This window comes from Pezoporus occidentalis, unplaced genomic scaffold (assembly GCF_034315485.1).
Source record: "Pezoporus occidentalis ecotype Australia unplaced genomic scaffold, CSIRO_AGI_Poc_V1 ctg33, whole genome shotgun sequence".
Classification (NCBI taxonomy): domain Eukaryota; kingdom Metazoa; phylum Chordata; class Aves; order Psittaciformes; family Psittacidae; genus Pezoporus; species Pezoporus occidentalis.
In genome coordinates this window covers 3,277,001-3,297,872 of record NW_026915268.1, presented here as the reverse complement: position 1 = coordinate 3,297,872, position 20,872 = coordinate 3,277,001, and the positions used below count along the sequence as shown (strand labels likewise).

The following is a 20,872-nucleotide window of genomic DNA, read 5'->3' as shown; positions in this document are numbered from 1 at the left end:
CAGTTTTAGCACTCGAGTATATTTGCCTCTGAAGCTCTCAAAAGGCAACACATGACAACAGGGATGCAAACCCCCCCTGCTCAGCTGTCAGCAGACCTCATCTTGAAGCTGGAGGTCAGTTTCAAGGTGGCAGCTGATAGGACATGCCCGGTCAACCTTTAATTTAACTGATGTCAAGCAGTGTCAGCTATGGGGGTAGAACTGTATCTACACTCAGATATGCTCGAGTCTTTATTACAGGCTCCTCTCCTCTCCCATACTGGAGTTAAAATTTAAATGAAATCTGGCTACCAGCCGTGTCAAGATCCAGACATCACACTGAAACAGCAATTAACTCCAGAGCTTTGCTGCGTGCCTTTAGAAAAGTGATGACTAAAAACAGTGCCTTGATAGCACTCTTCAAAAATGTCTAGCAGAATAACTATTCCATGGGATCCATAATGGACTACCAAGATTATCTAGACAATTTCAGATTACATACAAGAATAAATATCACCAATGTTGGTTAAAGAGAAATGGTTTTCACTTCTCTTCCTGTAGATCTGCATTTCTTACAAATCACTGCCGTAGGCATAGCTTTCCTTATCTTTTTATCTAACTTATTTCATGTTGTCCTTTGTTATACAGCTAGGGATTTTCACAGATAACTCTGAATTCCAAAGAAATTTATGGTACAGCGGTGTAAAGGAAACCACTCAATATAAAAATACACTCCACTGACCTTTTGCCAAAAAAGAATGCATGGGAATTATTACGGTTTTCAATGACAGCTTGAATTTTTTCCTGAGACAAATTTGCTGCTTATGTGACCAGACATTTTTTATTGTTTCAGAAAGGCAAACAAAAAAAAAGCAGAAAATGTCTCTTCTATATAAATTTCTTCAGTAGAAAAATCGGTGCTATGCACTATTACCACACTGATCACTCCTATATGAACTTATGCTTCAGAATATCTATTGCTAATACCTAAGTGCCCTAGGACCCAAACGAAAACAGATTCTTCTTGAAATGTGTACAACAGATTGACTGTTGATGTAAAATAAATTCCCACAGCTACAGTAAAGTAAAAAGCCAGGAAATGAGAGTTTGTCTGGAGAAGCTGCTATGACACATCTTGAACTTCAGTTATGCTGAAGATGCTGAGGTACTAATGAGCTCTATTTGTGAAGTGAGGAGGAAGGAAGCTTCTGAATTTGTATGAGCTTCCCGGAGTCCAGTAAAACAGCTTTTGAAACAAAATCAAAACCTCAGGTTTTCTGGTCAGCGACCCTTATTTCTACTGTGGCAAAAGGAAAGAAATTCTGTAAAGACAGCGTCTGCTTAAGACCACTACTGGGGCTCAGCTGCACTCAAACAATCTGGCCCTGCAGGTGGAATTAAGAAACATGCTTTAATACCCTGAGACACTGACAAATTTAGGTACATTCTCACATTCATGTGGGCATGGCTTCATAAGATTCATTGTTTTCAGAATAAAGCAAATGATAGCTGAAATAAAATAAAGATTTGCTAATTCTCTGCGTTTCAAAAGAACTAATATATACTAGCATGCATTTCTACATGAACATAACAATCATCTCCAATGGGATATAATACACTTCATCACCTAACTTTAACCACAGCAACTCATACTATCACCATCAACACAATCACAAAAATAAGATTCCTCTTCTGTTCTGTTGAGCTTAGTCAAATACTTTGCTTTTGCCAAGACATCCCTAGAGCCTGGTCTATTTTCAGAAGACCACATCTGCAAGCCTTCATAGCGTCCATATAAATACTTCTGCTTGCTAACGTGTTAATTAAGATCTACATTACATTAGCCACATAACTACTTAATTAGATTAATCCACCTGGAAAATGATGGCATGTCTTGATTAAATTGAATGAAGGTAACAGAAGTGACATTTAAAATACATTGATTGTTATTACATTTTGATCATCTGTCTCAAAGTGTCTGAAAGGAAACAGTAGAAACCAAAAGACTCATGTTGCTCACATTGTTGATGAGGTACGAGTTTTTCATCTTTTTATCCTTTGTAACATGACAAAGAGTTCTCTCCAGTTGCTCCCAAATCCTTACACTTGTCTGATAACCAGGATTAGGTTTCAGCAAGAACACAGCTGGGGGTGGCACCAGTGTCTCAGGCAGTCAAATCAGGGCTTGTTCTATTTGCACCTGAACCCCAACTCATCAATACATAAAGGTGGCAAACCTTCCCATTTAATCATTTTGTTATTTCTTTAGCATTGCCTGTCTGCTGCATTGCTAATGAAATAACTATTAGAAAATCATCACTTCTGTGTGCAAACCAAAAGGTGACTCTGAGCTGCAAGTATCTGGCAGAGGTCACAATCATTTGGAGAGAGCTGAAGACAAACTAGGCAGCTTCACAATGACAGCCCAGTTTAGCTTTCCATATCTATTCAAGGCAAATTTCCCCTCTCTCATCTCAAGCAAGATAACTAAGTAAGGTAAGTTTAACAGCAAATATAACTTTCTTCGTTTCCTTATTGCTATTGTATTTACAATGCTGAATTTGATAACTGGAAACAAACTTATTTTGTTAACTGGAAACAAGTATTTTTTTATGACACTTCAATACTTTACCACTTAATTAAGTCTGTCGTTTTGCAATGCACACGCTGTGGCAGACGCAGGGAAATGTCTCCTAAGCAGAGTGCGAACCTGGCTCAAGCTGGCTGGTCCAAAGAGACACAGACCCTGGCTTATGTGAGTATCAGAACACAAATTCAAATCTACCTTTTCCAATTAGTCATTACATTCACGGTAACTGAAGTGATCTTTCAGGCCCGCAATAATTTTTGGTATCTTTTAAAATGTGGATTTCTAGGATCAGAAACCAAAATCTCTTACTGCTCTATAGACTCTTATTATAGCAAATAATCAAGAGAAAAAATAGTAAGTAAATTTTGAATTATTAGGAAATCTGTTAGATTTGTGAGCACACCAAGGACAATATGTCATAAAGAAAAAAACTACACCAAAGCATTCTTTACTTGCAAATGCAGCTGGAGTTAGTTTGAATATTTCTACATAAATGGTAGTTTATCCTGGGTGTCCTCTGAGATGATTGAAGCTGACTTTTGTAGTATATGCTGTCAATTAGAAAGGAAACAGCAAATAAATAGTCACATATTTTATGGAAATGTGGTCTGCCTACTACATAACTTTAAATGTAGAATACATTTTTGGCATAGATTAAAAGAATTTAGGTATAGAAAATTCCCATAAGGTCATCTAATTCACTTCCTTGTGAAGAAGCAGTTATTCCCAAACATGCCTTTTTTTTTTAGTTCTTCCTACACCTTCTCCTAATTTAGATTTATTACACAAAAATTCTAACATTATGTCTGTAGCAGACAAATGGGCTTCACTCTCAAAGTTTTTTAAATGTCATATCTATCTATCTATCTATCTATCTATCTATCTATCTATCTATCTATCTATCTATCTATCTATCTATCATCTAATGCCTGTAGCAATTCCACAATTCCATGGCAGTGCCAGCTTTTTGCTTTTATGTACTAGGAAGGGAAACTGCTTTGTCATTTGCACTAAGAAAGGAATTTTTCTTTAGTTCTGTCTCTTAATGTAAATCCCTAGCTCAGCACAACTTCCAGAGCATGGGGGATTTCACTTGCAGTTTTACAGCAGCGCTGAGGATGTTTTTACCCACTGCACTTACCTGCTCCTTTCAGACATCCCCAGTATTAGCGAGATGGAGTGTGTAATTACAAAAGCCCTGCGACTGTGTTATCTCAACAGTGAATTTTGTTTTCATTCAGATAGGAAAATGCAGTAATAAAGTAATTTACATTCCTCTTAAATTGCAGTTTTCTTATTTCATACTAGAATGTAGTCTCCTAATAAGGAACAAACAGATCAAATTGAAATATCTGCTTTCCCCCCAACCCCCCCTTTCAAACTGCTCTGCTTTAAAATACCTTGCTTGCTTGCTGAGTAGGCACAGCTTGTGTTTAAGTGGCCGTTCTCAGTCTAGGGGTTAAAGGTTTCTTTGGGAGACCCATGTTTTGAAAAGAATGGCTTCATCCTGAGTTGTGTCAATTATAGAAAGGTCATTCTGCACAGCCAGAGCCCTGAGCCCTTAAATGCTTGTTGTGTTAAAAGCTGTCAGAGGCTTTCCTAAAAACTGCTGGGATAGCAATATTAACTCGGACATAATAAAAGGAAAGGTGAGGTAGAAAAACTTTTCACCCTTCCCTGCTATGAGAATTTGTCTTTCAGATATTCCTTGAGTTCATCCAAACCTGTCAGTCATATTATTCCACTGTGGAAGATTCCTTGCCTAAATATTATTCTCCCTCCTTCCCCCAGATTATCAACATTTCAGCAACCTTCTATAAAATGTCAGAAGAACAAGCACACTTTTCCAGCATGCTCATAGAAAAGCTGGCTACAGCAACCGCAGACAGAACTACCAGTTCTGTTTCCTTGTCTCCTCTACAGGAGGTTACCACTCCCCAAACAGCCTGCATCTTGGCCTCTTCAAATGTGCAAAGCTCATTAGAGTGGGCCTGGGATGAGCTGCCAGGATTTGCACTGAAGTGCCCCAGGCAGATGAGCACATTCCAATTCAACAATCCTGCTGCCCTATATTTGCACAGAGATGGCAACAAAAAGCTGCAGGGGAGGGAATTTGGAAACGTGTTAAGCACTGCAGTTGTCTGCTAAGTGACCATAATTGCAGACCTGAGCTCTTCAGGTTCCTGCCTAAAACCATAGGGTCTCTCACCTGTGCTCGATCTGGAAGTTCGGCAGTGATATAAGCATTCTACCTTGTACTTGGGACTGGGCTGTTCGTCCAGTTTGACCTACAGTCAGACAGCGAGGAAAGCCAAGCCAAGGAAAATCTGTCTGAAAAGCTATGCGGTTTTGCCACCACTAGGATGCAGGATTGCATGAAAAGAGGGAAGCCAGAATTAGCCCCCCCCCCCGGAAAATGTAAAGAAGCTGAGGTGCAGCAGCATCATTTATTAAAAACACAAGCAAACCCATAAAATGACTGGGCACACCAAAGAACAAGCCAGCTTCCTTCCCCAGCTCTGCTTTAACTGTTTTTTTTTTTCCCAATACATCCAATGCAAGTATCCTGTGTCAGAATTTGTTTCTAATGTTTGCTACAGCAATCAGCAGTTGAACAGAAGCCACAGGTCCCGAGAGCCAGACAATGCTCAGCTCTGCACAAAACTCTTCTGTTGACCAGTAGCAAGTGCTCTTGTTTCTTCTGTTCCAGTCACCCTGTCCCACCTTCACAGCGCACTAGGACCTGTGAGGTGTTTTGATTAATTAAAAAGTTCTGGTCTGTCTTCTTATCATAATTTGTGTAATAACCAGGGAAAGCCTTATCGTGATGCAGGAAAGAAACCCCTGAACCTCACAAGTCACAAGCATTCAATTTAAATGATTAAAATCCTTCTCATGACATGCATTTTCTCTCTATGTTTAATACATGCTCTCTCAATTTAAGAAATTATTGATGTTTCTAGAGTTCCCCCTCATTCTTCTCATTTCCCGGTCTCCGCCATCCTCCACAGGAACACAGTTTTTCTTTAGGAGAAAAAGAAACCATTTGTTGCCAACATTGCATATACTAAAGCAGATTATTCACTATGGGTGAAATTATTCTGTCCTTGATGTTTTCTGTTAGAATTACATCTGAGAACGAAGAAAAACCAGGAATTTGGTCCTGGCTGGAAGCCAAAGTTTTTGACTTCTCTCAAGCAGTACAATGTACCCCTCCTACTGAGTCAAGCTTTTTCTCTGAGCTCTCTAAGCTATACCTGGAAAGAGGACATACAGCCAGTAAAACATGGGTTTGGACTGATCACTTCATTGAAGCGTCTGAGGGAGCTCATCTGCATTAGTAGATGAGGATCTAGGAACTGAGTGATTTTCATAGAGTCCCAGACTGGTTTGTGTTGGAAGGGAGCTTAAAGCTCATCCAGCTCCCTTGCCATAGGCAGGGACCCCTTCCACTAGAGCAGCTTGCTCCAAGCCCCTGTGTCCAACCTGGCCTTGAACACTGCCAGGGATGGGGCAGCCACAGCTTCTCTGGGCACCCTGTGCCAGCGCCTCAGCCCCCTCCCAGGGAAGAGCTTCTGCCTAAGAGCTCAGCTCAGTCTCCCCTCTGGCAGGTTAAAGCCATTCCCCTTGGCCTGTCCCTACAGGCCCTTGTCCCAAGCCCCTCTCCGGGTTTCCTGAAGCCCCTTCAGGCACTGGAGCAGCTCTAAGGCCTCCCTGGAGCCCCCTCTTCGGCAGGCGGGATGATTTTGTGCACTAGCGCAGCGGGCGGGAGCAGGAACAGCCGTGCGCGGGGAGCGCTCCGGCCCCGAGCGCAGGGAGCACCAGCAGCGGCCGAAGCCGGCGCTGACCCCGCACCCGCGGGTGCCGCCCACTGCGGGGCCGGGCGCGGGAGCCGCAGCCTCACCTCTGCCTCCAGGTGGCGCCGCCGCCCCGTCCTCGGCGCCCGCACGGCCGGGCCGCCGCCCGTTGCTGAGGGTGGGTCCGTCCGCCGGGCGCAGCCGCCAGTTGAGGCCCAGGAGGTGCATGGCTGCGGGGACAAACCGACAGTCAGTGCGAGAGCAGCGCAGAGCAGCGCGGGCTGCCCCCTGCACCGCTCCGGACCGCGCCGTCGGGCAGCAGCCCCGTAGGAGCGTGAAGGAGGCGACACCCCCCGCCCCACGCGAGCCCCGCTGGCTCGCACACATCTGCTTTCTGTTCATTTCAGTTCTCGATCTTTAAAACTGCTGAGACACAAAGGGGCAGCGCGCACGGCCGCGTGTAAACTGAGCAGAGCGTTCTGCTCAGAGCACAGCATCCCGCACAACCGTCCCGGCTCACACGCTCCAGGGGGACGCGTTCCTGGAAACAAAGCACCACTGCAAATACCAGTTCGAGTTGAAATTACAGGCGATAATTTATACGTTGATTATAAAATTAGCTTTAGCCCGATGTATGCTAATGACATTGTAATGCAATTACTTTGTGTTTATTACAACTTATTTAAATCAACAGATTTAACAGCCTCTGTCTTCATTCTGCAGATTAAGCTTTCCCAACAAGCCCAGGCCTTTGCCAGTCCTTTGACCTCACGGGTTGTTCTAACCCCGTGTATGTCCAGCCATGAGGTTTCCCAGCTCACAGAGCTGGCTGGTGTAGCACTGTGCCATGGGCCCCAGGCACACCTAAGAGATGGAGCAGGAGAAAGGCCATGGCACCACTGCCACCAGCGCGTGAGTGATGGGTGCTGTGGTAGGGGCTAATTGAGTAAGTCCTGTGCATAATGCATGAGACTCGACAGGTCTGAATCATTCAGCTAGAGGATTTATGCGCATCTTCACCCTGTATAAACAGAAGCTACCGGAATACATCTCCATACTTTCATCATATTATCCCTATGGCATCCGCTCAATCTAGAGGGATAGAAAAGCCTACCAAGCTGCTTTTATTGACTTTCTTTTTATGTCCCCCTGTTTACATAGCATGTATGTAAAACCACACACCACAGAGAAGAGCGTGCTCACTTTTATACTAAACTGGTGTTTGAGGGGATTCACTATCAAATTAGGGGCAGAAAATATAGGTGCTTATGGGCACCATTATAATTGTTCAACTCTGCAGTGTGAGATCCATGTAAGACTAGCAGATACTTTACATCTAATTACAAGCAATTGTAGAAGATCTGGTGTGGTCACAAAGGACCGGCAGAGCCACATAGCCCAAGTGTTCAGAGATTAAAGGGTTGGGATAGGTGAGGCAAAAGAGACTTCTCACAGGAACTAGCAAGTACAGTGCTTGAAACAGATAATCTCTGAATACAGGGAATGCATTTAGACCTGAGGGATTCCTATACATATTCCTAAAACCAGACAAAGCACCTCCCACCCCCAAAATCCATCTCTCCCAACTCCTGGGAATCTCTCAACACACAATCTATGCAGTTTAACCATCCTATTCTTGGCAAAAGCAGCCAAGAAGAAAGACAGCTTTCAGAACATCACCTTCCCCCAGATATACCTATGGACTAAGGAGATGTCTAAGAAGAACAACTAAAATCAGGAGACATCCCTTGGGGAGAGGGTAGTCACCAGACTTTGCATTCATAGTAAATTTACAAAATAATTTTTTTCATCACGAAAAAAGCCTGAAAATACAATAAAGCATGTAGTATTTTAAAAATGCCAAGGATGAACCTGAAAAGGATGTTTTGCTGAGAAACTAATCCAAATTTGTTTCTACGTTTAAGAATTACTGGAAAATAGACAAAATTTTATGTGGGATCAAATGTTTTCTTCAATTACCATCTTTTTGTTTTGCCAAATCAAACATTTTCAAAGGTTTTTCAGTCTCATCTCAACCAGCTACTTTTCAGGATGGCAACAAAACTGAAAAATAAAGCTCCAACAGCAAACAAGTCTGTAGCTCATACAGACCCTCCCCACCGTGTGAGCGAGCATCTAGAGGGGAAGGGCTGGGGACAGCAGGAGCAGAGCAGCTCCTGGCCTGTTTGTGCTGCCCACAATTCCCATGCCATGTGCACAGCCCGGGACTAGTTTGGCTGCACCACTCCCCTAAGCAAAGAGTGCATAAAGATGAAGTGGATTTTAGAGCCCCAAAGCGACAGCAAGTCACAGAGGGGAATTAGACTTCTGTGTTTTATAATCTCAGTGTTTCTATTCCAAGTTGCAATTCTTGTATATTTTACTGCAAGCTTAACCATAAATGTAGGTCACTTGCAGAGATGAAAGTCTCTGCTTCAAGTGTGAAACACTCCTTACAACAAAGAGATAAGGAACTCAGAACCAACAGTCTGTCCCAGAGAATTATAGTTGCTAACTGATAATTACCAGGTAAATTCAGACAAGGAATTATAAAAGATCTTATTAACATGGTATTAAGGAAAACTGTGATCCATCTGCTTCCAAGCACACCATGATTTCATTAATAACTCCACTGCTCTGTTTTTTAATCATAGATGCACATTAGGTAAGAGCAATTACAGCTCCTTCCTAACGGGGCACGTCTGCTGTATTCCCTTGCAGAGACAAAGATGACAATCTCCTGCACAGCTCACGTATCCATTACGTGATCTACAAACCTCCACTAAGACAGCTGAAGTCACAAACAGGAGGAACGTTCACCTTCTACTGAGAATACATCACGAAAAGTATGTCACAAGGGCCTGAGGGGAAAGCTCAGTGTTTGCATTGCACAGAGCAAGCCTGACTGGCAGCCGAGAGGGAGAACAAGGAGCTACCTACTCTCTCCTGCTTCAGAGCGCTATGAGATGGCAAATTTATATGATTAACCTTTTGTTCTGTTAATCAAACAAAAATGCCTCCAGCAAAGGAATAAGTAGGAGCCTGCTTAATTAGAAATACAGGGAGCTACTCAGAAGTCAGGGAGCTACTCAGTGCCAATGTGTCAGAAGAGAAATTCTGGGCTAGTGAATTTGTGCCTGTTTCCTGTGTTTTCTATTGGTGGTATTAGTATTAGTATTAGTATTAGTATTACTATTGTTGTTGTTGTTGTTATTTTAAACTACAACTAAATTATCTGTGTTGCTCTGGCTTTGCCTTCTTCCCCAGAGACACACTTTCACCAGCTATTACAGTACTGGCACGTTTTCTGCAAAGGATATTCACCAGACATCTGGGTTGGGATACTCAGCTTGATCCAAAGCTGATCATCAAGATGAGCACTGATTTTCCAAAACAACCCATTTACTTGAACACATTTCCTGTGCTCCTGTGCTTCATATTTGGTTACAAATTAAGCTTCAGGGACAAACACACCCCTGAAGAGTTAAAACACAAAGCATCATTTTATCTGTTATATGTATGTGGCATTCAGAAATTACACTTTACAGAGGGCTCACACATGTTTTGTAGGTATTATCTGGGTATGTTTGCTTTTTCCCCTTCAACATTTACGCCTTTTTTTTAAGGTCTGTGATACTGGGCTTGTCAGAATTTATCTGCTTCATTTAACACTAACATCTAGTAACTCAGAATAGTGAATTGTGTATTTATATTCTCTAAAAATAAGACTACAGAAACAATAAACTTTCAAGTAAAGCCTCTGAGGTTAGGTAAAAAGTAATAATCAACCTCTCCCTCCCTCCCTCCCCAGCAACGCACACAGAGAGGGAAAACACCTGAACCTGCATACCCATGAAGAACAAAAGCAGAGAACTAGTTCAACACTCCAGGTGGTAGAACTGTCAAGGATCAATCTAAGACTTACATAAGATAGAGGTTGCTAGAGTGAATCACAAATTATTTTAAGAAATCCCAAAAGGCATACAAATCCACAGAAAAATGACTAAACTTACATGCAAAACTTTCTTGAATGTTCTCTAAGACTCGTTAGTGTCCCCACATTACTTTCTCATTCAGTCTTCTCTCATTCTAGCCATAAACCCAGTGCTCACTCCATTCAGAGTTCAGTCTAATGGACACTGGTTTGCAAGCTCAGAAAGCTGTCTTCCCTTCGTGCTCTCCTGTCACTCAGCCATGTGTTTTTAAAATGAGAGACCTCTAGTGTCTTCATGCGCTGGAGATCTCCCTGCTGTACAACTCAGTGCCTGCCAGTAGGCAGGGCAGAATCAGGTTTTGCACTTTGCCCTTTAATCTGTGGTATTCCTTCTTAAAGGAGAAATATGGAGATTAACAAGCTACCATTCTCCCCATTCCTATTGCATCTTCCCAGTTGAGGTCTGGAAGATACACACCACTTGCATGGTAGAAAGTTCGGTATTCCCTTAGCAATGCTAAAAGATGGGAAGATTATAAAAGTTGTCAGAATTCAAAATGTTTCCATATATTAATTTTCCAAGTTGTCATGCTTAGTAAACCCTAAGTGATTGTCATCCAAAATGAACCGATCAAACTATCATATCACTTTGTTAGGATATATCAAGTCATATTACGTTTAACTGTAGCCTCTTTTCATTTTACACGTGAAAAGGGGTTAGCCTCTTTTCCTGTGTAAAAGAAATTGGTCCATTATATCATGAACAGTATTAACAAATAAACAGTAAAAGGACATTTGCTTTTTGTAGACTATTATAGTGTAGTGGAAACACTAGAAGTTTCCATCCACTCATGAGGTGAGCAATGATGTAACTCTTATTATTCCATATACTTAGTCTTGAACAACATCGGTATGAGTTCTAAATCAGGCCTAATGAATCATAGACATGATGAAACAGAAGGTACCTACCTAGCAGCATGTGATTTCAGAGTATATATATTCAAAGAACTATCTGCACATCTGTTTCTTGTTTCATATGAACTGTATATTATTTCAATGCATCACAATTATTTGTATGAAGCAAAAGTAGTGTTTTATACATCTAGGTGCATATAGATGGGTAATCCAGATTACTTGAAAAGAATAAATGTATCCCCCAAAATTAAAAAACATCATAAAACATTATTGCACGCTTACGTTGCATTAAAAGTTATTCAGCTGAGATTCATGGTTTTTTACTCATTACTACTTCTTGATCACGCAACAGAACTCCAGGAATACCAGAAATACTGATCATAATTATAATTCATAAAATAACCGTTACTTAAAAGACTAGAAACGTAGTAGTTTAATGCTCTACTGCTATTTCTCTGGAGAAATAAGTTCAAGTTCAACCCAAGTCACAAGTAAAATGAGTGCATTAGGCCTATTCCCTAGTGATTACTTGCCCCCATTACAAAATGAATGCACAATTCATGACAACTGACAACCTCTCCTCAAGAGATGCCTGAGACAGAAATAGGAGGGGTCTGAAAGTCAGAAAAGAGCAATGGAAGAACTGCAGGGGAAAAGCTTGCATCGTGCCTGAAAATACTACACTTGATTCTAACCAGTGCTTTAGGTCTCTGTCTGAGGAGCACAGATTACTAGGTAGCTATAACATGCAAAGTAAGAAGCATTCCCTAGATCCTCTTACATCTGACGAGCTAACAAGACAGTTCACAAGCATACACACCCTGCATCAGAATTTGCTGAAGCAGGTCTCAGTTGAGATCCATATTTTGCTAACATGTTTTAGGATTAACAGAAGCTGAACACAGAAAGCTAGGCATTGTTGAAAAGGCAATTCTGCAAGCGTTATTTATGTATCAGGTACCTCAGCATTGTGAGCAACCAGGAAAAGTCCTCTCCCACAGAATTGGCAACAAATATGCCTGACAAAGTCAGATCTCAATAAATTGCAGATGGTTTACAGTGGCTGACACCATCCTCTGCTCGATAATTTAGTTGGCCAACCTTCAGCTGTGTTTGCAGCAGGAGGAATACAAGCACTGTCAGTATGCAGCTAGAATGGAATATATGACTCCTTGACAATGGCTGAGGACTTGTACAAGTACACTTGCATACTCTCATACCAGCAGAAAGGAACAGCGTCTCAAGGAAGTTCTAATCTGTGATTCTTCCAGTTTAACATATATTTAAGTACTTGGAAAATCATTACCAAAAATATAAGTCTTTGTTACTTAAAAGAAGCAGTCTTAAACACTGTGATCACATAGCAGCTTTCCTTGCTACAGAAACAATGACATCTCTCCTAAAATTCAGGACTAACTGCCAGAACTTTCTATTCTTCCTTGAATACCTAATGTGACTGTGACAAAGATGCCAGAGTTCCCCTGAGGGTATCCAGGAGATCTCACAAAAAAAGTCATCACATTCCCAGGCCTTTTCCTAAAAGCAAAACAAAAGCCACACGGCTTGCTAGGTGAACAGCTGCCATTTTTGATATACTATCTACAGGGAAGTTTAAAGTACTATTTAAAAAAGAATCCAAACCTATTATATATATATAATAGGATTCCTTATGGAAAACAGGCTGCACAGGGTGGTGGCACAGCCTGCTGCTGATACTGCTATTTAAGGAAAGGGCTGACTGAGAACTATGTAAGGACATAACACAACTGAGCAACTGGGCCATAAAATAGACAAAATTCAAACCCATTAAGATAAAATAACATACACTGGAGAGGAGTCATCTTAATTTCACATACAAAATAATGAGCTCTGAGCTGACTGTTATCAAACTAAAGGGAAATCTGGGGCTAAATGATGAAGTGCCCTAAAAGTTTTAAGTCAGTCAGACATTGAATCATTATGGGAAGAGAGAACAAAGCAAGGAATATTACGGCACCTCCCCTCATCTCAGAAAAGACCTAGAACAACCAAAGGTTGGAAGATCAGTAGAGAAGAGTACATGTAAGATTTGCCCGTTCTTACAAGACAACTGCTTTTGGATGCTGGAGGTAAATTAATGGATTATTTGATTTTTATCTGATGCAACACAGCTGCTCCTACACATATACAACACCCCTTGGTGTAGCTACTTCAAGCTCAGTGTTGCTTGGAGTATTTGATGCTTTTTTATGTACTGTACCACAGCATGCCCCTACTCATTCACCAGCCCAGACAACCCAAGGAACGTTTAGATCAACATGTTGTGGGCAAACCATTGAATTTTTATGCCATAAAGCATTTCCTAGAAGCATTTCCTTTTAGGTACCTTAGGGCTTTAGTACATCCAAATGAGCTGAGAATGCAGTATATAAAATAGCAATTGCTGACATGCCACAAAGTTTGTGCAGGTTTCTCAACCGAGTGTAATTATTCACTAGCACAATGGTAAATACTCTATTTAATTAATAGCAAAACAGAGTCAATTGTAATCAGAAGAGACAAAATATCTTGTTGGAGATCTCAGGGACACAGGAGGCAGGAATTTGACTTTTACATTTGATACCACAGATCAGGTAAAAAAAAATAAATCTCTGGAGTACAAGTACCCGGGGAATTTATGAACTTGTGTTGTAATATTAATGACTACGAATCCTACAGACGTCATGTAAAGCATTTGGATGAACTCCTGATCATACTGTCTCCTCTACTTGTGAGCATTCAACTGTTTGCAGGAAAGGTTATAGTATTTCAAAACCAGATCATCTGAACTACATTTAATACTACTGTTGTAGAACACCTGCAAAAAGTACTGCTTATTGACTGGGATCACTGAAGCTCAACAACAAGTAGATGCCTTACTTTCAAGGTCATTCACTCTCAGTAAATCATCTTAATAATCAGTAAGCTATTTGGTATGCACTATGTTTTCTTAATAAATTTATATGGGGGGACCTCCATTTAAAGCACTATCAACTACACAACTTGAAGACTTAACAGATCACACTATTTTCATTAAAGCAATAGTTTTGCCTGTGTTACGGCTAGAGACCACAATAAAGAACCTTTTTTTTTTTTGTCTTATTTATCCTACCCATAACATTGAACTTCTCAGAGTGACTTTTTTCGTTTACAGCACTGAAAATCCAGAATTGCACTAACTACAATGGCACTGCTGCATATTTGTATAGCTGGTAACATGTTTTTTTCCATTTCTCCATTGAGTTGATATTGTTATCCACATACAAGGTTCTTTATGTAACCCAGCTATGAATTTATGCTTGTTAACTGTGCCTGAGCTTTGCAATAGTTTTACTTAAAATAACAACTCCTTGAAACTTTCCAAAGAGAATGACTACATGAGGAAAGCCACAAGGACTGATTTCCCAGTAAGCTTAAGAAGCAATGAATGCAATAAATGCCATGCTACCGTTTCTGCCTCTTTACAGCTGCAGAGAGAATACAGCTCTGAGCTTCTCTAATCCAAGAGTGATCCTATGAACAGTCACAGTTAAACCTGAATTTCAGCACCTCATATTCTTGGACATAAGCTGAGGGAGGCAGAGGCAGACCCTTTGCTCCTGTGCTCTGTGTAAGGGGAGTGCTTGGTGCCTCCTCGGCACAGCAGAAATGTCAGGCATGCTCCTTCCGCTCACCAGGGAGACATGGGAGATATTGTGCCGTTTTGAGAACACAATGGAAAGGAAAGTTGGCTTTGCACAATCTAAAACATAAGAAAGTAATCCTTAGGCATAATTTTACCCTCAGCATGTAAACTCTTTTAGACAATAAACTGTTTAGAACAGGGCTTTTGCTTTAAAGCATCCAGCCCAAGAAGCATTTTATAGAAATCCCACAAAGGATCTCTGAATAAGTGTATTGTTATCATCAGCAGCAAAACTTCTGCTGGGAATTATTAATTGCTTTCTTTTCAATAAATGTTATTAAAGATGAAAAGGGAGATGGAAGGAGGGCTATAAGATGGTTCATTGTCAGTGCATTCATACGGAAGAAATAGGGGACCCAAAAAAAGCAGCATTTTTTTTTCTAAATTGGTCACCCCCCCTCCAAGTTGACTGATTTCTTTCCTCATGTGCGTCAGTAAACTGAATGGAATGAATTTTCAAAGCACAGCATGAAAGATATACCCACAAATCCTATTAGTAGTAATGTGATTTGTGTGCTTATCTGCCATGCAATGCTTTGAAAGTTCATTCCTCTATGTTCAACTTCAGTCTTTCTACTTCCAAAAACACTTGAAAAGCTTACCCACACTTGCAGTTACTTTGGGAGTGGGGAAAATTGGAGGATGTGGAAACCTGCCTCCCAGTTGCAAGGATAACAACAAGCAAGCAAGACTACAGCCTGCAGAACAAGAACCTTATGTGGTTGTTACCTCCCCAGTCACCATTCTGAGACACAATCCCTGGTTTGCACTATTCAACTTTCTCACTTCAGTCCTCTTTACTGAAATGCTTTGATTTTATGCCACTTTGAGCAATCTTTTTGTCACAAGAAGGGTAACAACATTGCTTGCTACATTCAGAACCTGGAATCTCCCTACAAAGACCTTAAAAGAGAGGCAGAGTACTGTGCACTATTCATTTATTCTTGTGACAGGCCTTAGATTGTACAGAGTGTAGAAAACTGGCAGAAGATTAATCAGTTCCTGAGACTATATAAAATGAACTCATGCTAATTTTAGGAGTCAAGGCTGCAATCTTTTGGGGTTTTGCATCTGAACTAGGTGGTTGCAACTAATAAGAAAAGTGTTTATATTTTTATTTATCTATCTAAACCAGCATCTTTCAGCCTGGAAGATCCCAAATCACATTTTACAATATCCACTTTACCAGCCTTGCCAAAATACTGCCGCTTTTGAAATAGGCTTAGAATAGCAGAAAGAGATGCTCTTGCCTAAACAGAATGGAAAACCTCATTTTTCTGGAGCAATTGTGAGCATTTAATGTTAATGCAAAACAAATTCAATCTAATTTTAATTTCACACCTAAAAGACACCATTATCATGAACAAAGTACCCAGCTCATCTTTATTCTGTTTCCAAGAGGAGAAAGAACCTAGCTGAGACTTGGAACTGGTGTTTCAAGGAATATAGACGCAGATATACCCTCCAAAATCACCGATGCCTGAGCTTACAAGAATTACAATAACTGCTTTACTCTGTAACCCTAAAGGATATCATGTCAAACATTTATTTGACTATGTTCATCTTCTGAAACTGTAACTGCCCTAACTTGTACAAACATGCTGAACAAGATTTTCTTAATCTAACTGTTCCAAAGCATTCAGACCTTGACTCAACCTCTGGTTGCTAGCCATAGTGATAAGAAAATAGTTTTAACCTTTATTACTCCTTTATGTACACCAAATGCAGTGGAACTGCATGATTATGAATGCCCAAATATACCTCCACAGTGCAATGGAAGTCACAGAATCACAGAACGGTTTGGGTTAGAAAGGACCTTAAGATCATCTAGTTCCAACCCCCTGCCATGGGCAGGGAGGTCTCACACTAGACCATGCAATTTCTGATCACAGAATATTTTCTTCCCTTAGTAGAAATTCTACAGAATAGCTTAATTTAATCACCTGACTGGAAAACCTTGCATGAATGACAAAATTTAAGTTTTTACTCTCTACATAAAGTAATTATTGAAGTTAAAAGTTCGTAACAAAGAGGAAATAAATCTGAAGATGAAAAGCAAATATGATCTCACAAAGCTCCTCATTCATTTTCAACACTATGAGCTCTTTATACTGCTCTCACAATATGCTTCAGAAGGTAGATAGATAGAAACATAGCCTAAATTGTCTTGACATTGAGATACAGGCACAGATTTTATTTAGCATCTAGGCAGATTCAGACCTTATGTATGCCACATTATTTATGTGTTGTGAACTAGATGTCCTACTGATACAGAAAAGAAAAACCTATGAAAATCAAATATACAGCTTTTATTTTGTAAATATATTATACAGTCAGTTACAGCCTTGTACCTCAGATTCAGCATTTCACACCTTATATGATTTCTATCCAGCATTTCCCATAATGGGTTAACCATAACAGGGATGTACACTATTTTTAATCTTGTACCTGCCTCATTCTTGCCAGGTTTCCAAGTCTGAAGTCTGCTTATTTTGCCTTCACAGGAAAAAAATCTTTTCCATTAAAGCAGAGACTGAAAGCTTGCCCTTCTGCATCCTTGCCTTCCCAACTTCCCATCTAGAACTCTAGAGCAGGTAAGGAGGTGCAGGCTGCAATGAGGACAGGATTTCAGTGTGATCATGCCAATCTGGAAGTACAATAGGAAACAGAGAAATCAAGGAAGGGTTTATATGGTGCTAGGATTCTAGTGTCTGATCACTGCTTTCTTTGGAAGTGACAGACCGCAGCAAGTTACATTTAACAGGAATTTCTGCCTGTGTATGTTCATTTGTTATTGTCGGTTGCATCACCAACACATCCTGTGATACAATTTCATGAGCGATTGTAGGAATGAAGAAAAGTTTGCGTATGCTTTTTAAGTCCCAAGAAACATCATGACAGCACACCAGTTTACATAAACCCACTTTGAGCAGCCTGGGCTAGCAGAAGGTGTCCCTGCCTGTGGCAGGGGGTTGGAAGTGGGTGAACTTTAGGGTTCTTTCCAACCCAGACCATTCTGTGATTCTATGATTTCAAACACTCTGCATTATGCATGATGGAAGACAATTATATTTCATTTGGACACCTACATCCCACTTTATTTAAGGAAAATTATCATAACATACACTTAATTAAATATTAATATTATTATTACTTTTTATCTATTATGTCTTTAATTGCCTTTTATAATGCAGGTTTTTTAGACTAGCTCCATTTGATCTCTTATTGATATAACAGAATTCACAGCAGAGCTAGTAGAAATCACTGTTACAGACAGAGCTCCTGTCCACAACAGAAAAGTGAAGCCTGCTTATTGTACAGAGCATCTGATACCTGATCATTTTAATAAAGCCTTCCGTCTTGCATACAAAGTGGTGCAGAAGCCAATTCCACTGTATGAGGTCAGCAATGCAGAATGCTCATCATCAGTCAGTTTAGAGCTGTTTAAAATCAAGGCCCATTGTAATCAAGGTCAAAATTGTCATGAACTTCAGGGGAGAGAGCTTTACTTTAGAACTCCTCTATTTATTTTAAGTATCTGAGGCCATGAATACCATAAGAATGCTTGAAAAAATCGTATTTTCTACAAGCAACAGCAATGAGACCCATAAAAAACTTTACCCTCCAAAGTCAACAACATAAATTGCAGGGTGAATTGGACATGAGTGATAATGCATTAGCATATGCATCTCTGTATACAATTAATTAATGAATCATCAAATAAAATAGGAGCTAGATTACATGTCCTCGAAACCCTTTGGCCTCAATTACACATACTTTGTAAAGCATAACAGAATTATGTTAAATGGTAAGACAGTAAATTTTAATGTATGTGACCATATTACTTAATAACACCAGTAAAATAACCAGAAATTATCCTTGAAAGAGAAGACAACTTATACTACAAGGGGCAAAAGCAGTATGTAGGAGCTACAGAACTACACATTAGGACCTTGTAGCTAACTCTCAAGTTCTGCTTCTTCATGTCTGTAACACCCAGTTGGCCAGCAACCAAAGCAGGATTATACACCTTTTTTTTTCTTTGATGGATGAAACAGTAAATCCTATATTCAAAAAGAACCCCAAACCCTAAACTAGATTGAAATCCCATCTAGCATTTCAGCTTCACTCTTCCCTGTGAAATTAATTTCCCTTTTTCTTTCCTTTCAAGAATTTGCTTCATCTTGGAAGCAGGTATCAAAGCTGCTCCTCCATAACTTAAAAGAAAAATGACTAGAAACTCCTCAGTGTCACTGTATCTGACAAGTTTCTGCAATGTATTTACCTCCTTCTTTCACAACGTTATTAACATTTAAGTATCCAGAAAGTGCTACAGCTGAGATTTTTTTCCATCCATTTCAATTTCAAAATGATGCATTTGATTTTATGGTCTAATAGAGAAAACCTGCTTCTGTCTCCTGGAAGTGGCTGTCCATACTAATTAGTGAGGAACACAATGCACACAACCTTTATTTTTCTAGGATCTGAACAGAAATCTCAATGAAGACTACCAAACCTATTCATAAATCTTTACAAATTTCACCTTTTAGGACAGGTTTAAAAAAAAAACCCAACAATCCTGTGATAACACCTACAGTTATTTCAACAATTTTTCCATTTAAATGGGATTTTGACAATTTAATGACTGCATTCTTTCAAAAATAACAATGGTATTATACGACTGTCATGTAAATGTAACTCAGGATTGCTATCAGTTCATAAAATTATTCCAGAAATCTGTTCACATGCCGTGTTTTTGCAGAGTTTACATAAACGGCAGCTCTCACTTTGTTGTTCAAAAGTATTTTAACATTTGCATTCAAGTCCTCAGAGGTAAATGTTCAGTTCAGATGCAGGATTAATAAAATTCCATCCCTATATAACAGTATGGCATTTTATGCAAAAGCAGTTCTCAAAGAGCCCAGTCCTTTGGGACGAACCAGGCTCCAGGGCATTGCGTTGTTAGCACTCAGGTTGCCAAAAGCACCATGAGAAAACCTGCTTTCACACTGGGCTTTCTAAAATATAATATCACCCAATGCAATAAGTAATGAAGCTGAAATGATTCCATATTGTTCTGAACAATATATCTGACTGCTCACTACCAGTGAGGTCTGAGGAAGGAACGCGTTATATTCTGCTGTATATTTCTGAGTCGGACCTGTGAAGTTCTTTGAACCTTTACTGAACCAATTCTGTATTTGAAATGTTTTCAGGGCTTATCTTTTCCATTTTAGCAAGCCAGACACAACATACTCCCTGCCTCCTGTCAGGGAATAATGGGAGGGACTGAGCATGCAGTGGCTAAGCACTCTCATTGAAAAAAACTGGGGATGCTGCAATAATTGTCCTGAGAGGCTAGAAAGGAAACAAGACTCTATGCTGACAGCTTAGCTCAGCATGAACTCTCATTTTTCACATGGAGCTAATTAAAAACTGAAATTAGTTAAATATGGAAATGACACTTGCAAGCACTTTAGCTGAGTTCTGGCAAAATCCCTCTAGAGTGCTGCGATGCTACCTGCTGCTTCAAAACTCCCCAACTGAATTTCACAGTTAAAAGGCTGAGCAAAGGGAAAGTTATTACAGAGATTTCCAATTCAAAATGTGTCTGTAAAATTCTAAATTAAATTTCATGGTAGCCCTTTCAGTAACTAGAGACATACTGTGCAGCGCAACGATACGGTGCTCAAATAACGTCCCTGCATGTATTCTCTGATTATCTCACCTTTAGGCACTGTGCTGGTGGTGCCAGCACTGTGAAGCCCATAAGGATACCAGCACTACAATGCTACAAAGATAAGCTGTGTACTGCTACTGAAGTAGTCATTTGGAAAGCATGGACGCACGGCGCACGGCAGAATTATTCTGAAGCTTAACAGTAAAAACCTCAGAATATCAGACCCAATGACCAAAATATCTTATGCCTCCTGATTTACCATATATTTGTAAGT

The 20,872-nt window shown here is 40.2% G+C and overlaps 1 protein-coding gene across 11 annotated transcripts in view; it reads right to left on the bottom strand.

Moving 5' to 3' along the window:
• The window catches only part of TENM2 (teneurin transmembrane protein 2), a 691,595-nt gene that overhangs the window by 124,478 nt on the left and 546,245 nt on the right, over positions 1 to 20,872 (bottom strand). For 10 of the 11 annotated variants that reach the window (XM_062629179.1, XM_062629180.1, XM_062629181.1 and 7 more), the window contains one exon: positions 6,474 to 6,596. The exons of the other annotated variant lie outside the window; for it this stretch is intronic. In XM_062629179.1, the coding sequence (XP_062485163.1) occupies positions 6,474 to 6,596 (123 nt within the window). The remainder of the gene's footprint in view (positions 1 to 6,473; positions 6,597 to 20,872) is intronic. 11 annotated transcript variants of the gene reach the window in all.